The 3,235-nt window shown below is 45.7% G+C and overlaps 1 protein-coding gene across 1 annotated transcript; it reads right to left on the bottom strand.

Moving 5' to 3' along the window:
• Window positions 1-424: 424 nt before the first annotated feature.
• On the bottom strand, window positions 425-2,690 carry LOC137934715 (tryptophan N-monooxygenase CYP79A68-like). The gene is made up of 2 exons (XM_068779220.1): window positions 1,653-2,690; window positions 425-1,314 (listed from the first exon to the last, which is right to left on the bottom strand). Exons 1-2 carry the CDS (start codon window positions 2,688-2,690, stop codon window positions 688-690), a joined length of 1,665 nt encoding a protein of 554 aa, XP_068635321.1. The 3' UTR covers window positions 425-687.
• Between the last annotated feature and the right edge of the window lie 545 nt (window positions 2,691-3,235).

The raw sequence follows: 3,235 nt of genomic DNA, 5'->3' as shown, positions 1-3,235 counted from the left end.
ATGTTCTATTACCTTATATTTAAAAAATCAATATTTTTAAAAATCTTATTTAACATGTAAAAATATTTAAATAAATTTTGAAAATAAATTTTTTAATTTTTATAGAAATATAAAAAAAGTTAAAATATTAAAACTAACAAAATATTTAAAATATTTAAAATAAATTAAATATTTAATTTATGAAATTTAAAATATTTTTAAAAATATTTATTTGATGATGTGGCAAGATGACCTGGCTTCCCTGATGATGTGGAGTGTGACATGTTAGACTCTTTGGGTGCTGATGTGGCATGATGACGTGGTACTACATAAGATGTGAAAGCTTACGTTGGAACTTGGGATGCTTGGACTTATTTTAATTCCACTACACAAATAGAGAGAACGGAAAAGATAGATCCAACCTTATACGTTTACATTTATTGAATTTTTCAATGAAGTAAACAGAATTAAATGAAACGTAATTGCCAAAAAGAAGAAGAAAAAAAAAATCACTTCCCATTTTCCCCCAGAAATGTTTGCACCAAGCACAGCAACCTGCAAACATTCCTCCCTTTTGTTTTTCTTTAACGTTCGTCCTCTCTCACACTCCACCAATCCAAGCAAAGAAGGAGACAATTAATCTATTTATAACATATAACATATATATACGTAGTTAAAAATCGTCAAAAAGAAATGCTCCCACCCACTCTAGTGGGGCGTATAGAGGTGTGCAGCCAGCCGAGGTTTAGTTTGAGCTAGCAGAGCCTTGGCCAGGAAGAGATCATTCGGGGATTCCGAGAGATCAATGCTTGACATGCTGGCCGGCACGCTCCAGTTGAAGCCTTGGAGAAGTCTGGCCAGAAGCATGACGGTCATGGCGGTGCCGAGGGGCGCACCCATGCAACCTCTGCGGCCGGTGCTGAAGGAGATGAACCGGAGCTCCGTCTCCAGCAGGTCCACCTCGGCGGAACCCATGTGACGCTCCGGCCTGAACTTGAGCGGGTCATCCCAAACCTTGGGGTTCCTTCCTAGTCCTATTCGGCTCAGCAGAACGTGGGTACCCTTGGGTACGAAGTAGCCGGCGACGGTGGCGTCGCAGGTGGAGACGTGCGGAAGGTTGAAGGGGGCAATAGGGTGGAGACGGAATGCTTCCCGAGCGCAGGCCTTCACGTAGTTCAGCTGTGGGAAGTCTGACTCTTGAACCAGCCTGTCTTTCCCCACCACCCGGTCTACTTCCTCCACTGCTTTGCGAAGCATGTCCGGCTCGTTCAGCATCTCTGCCAGGGCCCATTCAACTGCGTTTGATGGGTTGTCTACTGCTGCGTAGATCAAGTCCTGAAAGTTCAACAAATTAAGCACACGTTAGCAACTCTTCTGTTTATTGCTCGCTTCTCATCATCTTAATCACAATAATCTCAATCATGTTTTATAAATAAAAATCCTTTTCGACTTGCCCAACAGTAGTAAACAATCCCGAGTTCAACATAGCTATAAGTCAGTTTTACTTGTCTGTAGCAGCATATATTTCCTCTCCTTTTCATCATGCATATCTACTTCTATTGCAGGCCTTATAAACCTTACAGCCAAGCCCGATCCGAACAGATAGTCTCTAAGCTATCGTTAATATTTCTGTCCTAAGCAGGTTTTGAATTTCCAGAATTATGCTAACTTACCGCAGTTTGTGCTTTGATTTCTTCCGTCGTAAGCAAAGGTTTCCCACTGCAATCTTTTACGGAGATGAGAACATCAAGAAGATCCTCAGGCTCCTTCTTCAGTCCAATCCTCCATTCTTTTATTCTTTGCCCAATCACCTTATCGTGGTACTTGTTCACTATCTTGATGGCCTTCTTCATGGTCTTCTCATGCCCATTCAAATCCAACCACCTCAAGCAAGGCATATAATCGGAGACGCAGAACGCATAGAGATGGGAGAGCACAGTGAAGAGTGCATCGACGTGCTCCACTTCCTCCATTCCGGGCCCTCCATCTTCCCTCCCCTTCCCAAAGTATCTCTTGTTGAACATCATTTTCCTGATCACATTGCCACTATATTGCCTCACTACTTCCCTAACATCCACAACCGCACCCTCCTCGGAGGATTTGCACTGGCTGTAAACGTATCTGACGAGGTTATCAGCCTCCTCGGTTCTTTTATCATGGAGCCACCGGAGTCTGGCGGGGCTCATGATCTCTGATGCCACTACCCTCCTCATCTTCTTCCACTGGTCTCCCCATGGTGCCACTGCAATGGAGAGATAGCCCCGGCTGGAATACTCCGTTCCCATTGTGAGCGGCCTGGATGCAAAGGTTGCATCCTGCTTTTTCAGAAACTCCCGGGCTATCTCAGGACAAGTGACGGGCACCACATGCACATTCCCAAGCCTGACGCATGCAATGTTTGTGTTCATATCCTTCATGAGTCCCAAGATCCACCGGAACGCGGGCCTGTTGAAGAAGATCTCCGGAAGGTTACCAAGAAGTGGCCAAGGAGCGGGTCCTGGCGGAAGCTCAATTAACGACTTGCTCTTCTTCGAGTTATCAGATCTGAACTGCAAGAGGACGAAGAGAAAAGAAGCAACTAAGATGAGGCCGGTGGTGGGAAGCGTAGGCAGTGAACTAGCGGTGATGCCGCTGTTGAGGGCGTCGGAGGAAGTGCCCCATGTGAGGGTGAGGAAGGAGGTGGAGAGAGCTGCAGAGGTGTTGTTCATCATGGCCAACACTTGGGCCATGAGGGACTAGTATCGGTACAGAAGCGCAAGAGAAGGTGAGTAGCGCTAAGAGAGGAAGGTAGTGCGAGTTGGGTATTTATATATCAGGTAGCGTATGCATGAAGCGGAGTCGGAGACTGGATAGGCGAGAGGCGGCTCCTGGGGAAAGAGATGGAGTGCGGGATTTTATATGGGAGGTCGGAAGAGTGACCAATAAGACACGGACTTCTCGTGAAAATGAGACGCTTGTGGGAGCGTGTGGGAAGGGAACAGGGGGGTTTAGGTCCATGTTTAGGAGCCAGCATGGTACATGGGGGTGACCAGTGACCGTGAAATCCGTGGGTTTGTTGAAGAGAGAGACAATTGGTCAGAGCTAAGGTGGCACTGACTCTTTCCCAATTCACAGTCAAAAGTAGGTCAGTTTCCTTATTGCTTAGTGCTTTCTTTAGCGTCTAAATAAAGGGCACTATGCAGTTTGTTTTTTTGCTTGCGGTCAATGAATCATTTTCTACAATTGCGTGAAGCATCTGGATCCTCTGATTGTCGTT

This window comes from Aristolochia californica, unplaced genomic scaffold, assembly GCF_029961685.1.
Source record: "Aristolochia californica isolate CCGP_79_NKW_82.1479 unplaced genomic scaffold, dmAriCali1.0.hap1 SCAF_10, whole genome shotgun sequence".
In the NCBI taxonomy this organism is placed as follows: Eukaryota; Viridiplantae; Streptophyta; class Magnoliopsida; order Piperales; family Aristolochiaceae; genus Aristolochia; species Aristolochia californica.
Note: the sequence above shows the minus strand (reverse complement) of the source record. Positions and strands in the feature narration are given on the sequence as shown.

What these genes read in the sequence shown, in the direction of transcription:
- LOC137934715 (XM_068779220.1), bottom strand. Translation starts at nt 2,690, where the DNA reads ATGATGAACAACACCTCTGCAGCTCTCTCCACCTCCTTCCTCACCCTC. An exon ending in AAATCAAAGCACAAACTGCG is followed by an intron (nt 1,315 to 1,652) that starts GTAAGTTAGCAT and finishes TTGAACTTTCAG; the next exon opens with GACTTGATCTACGCAGCAGT.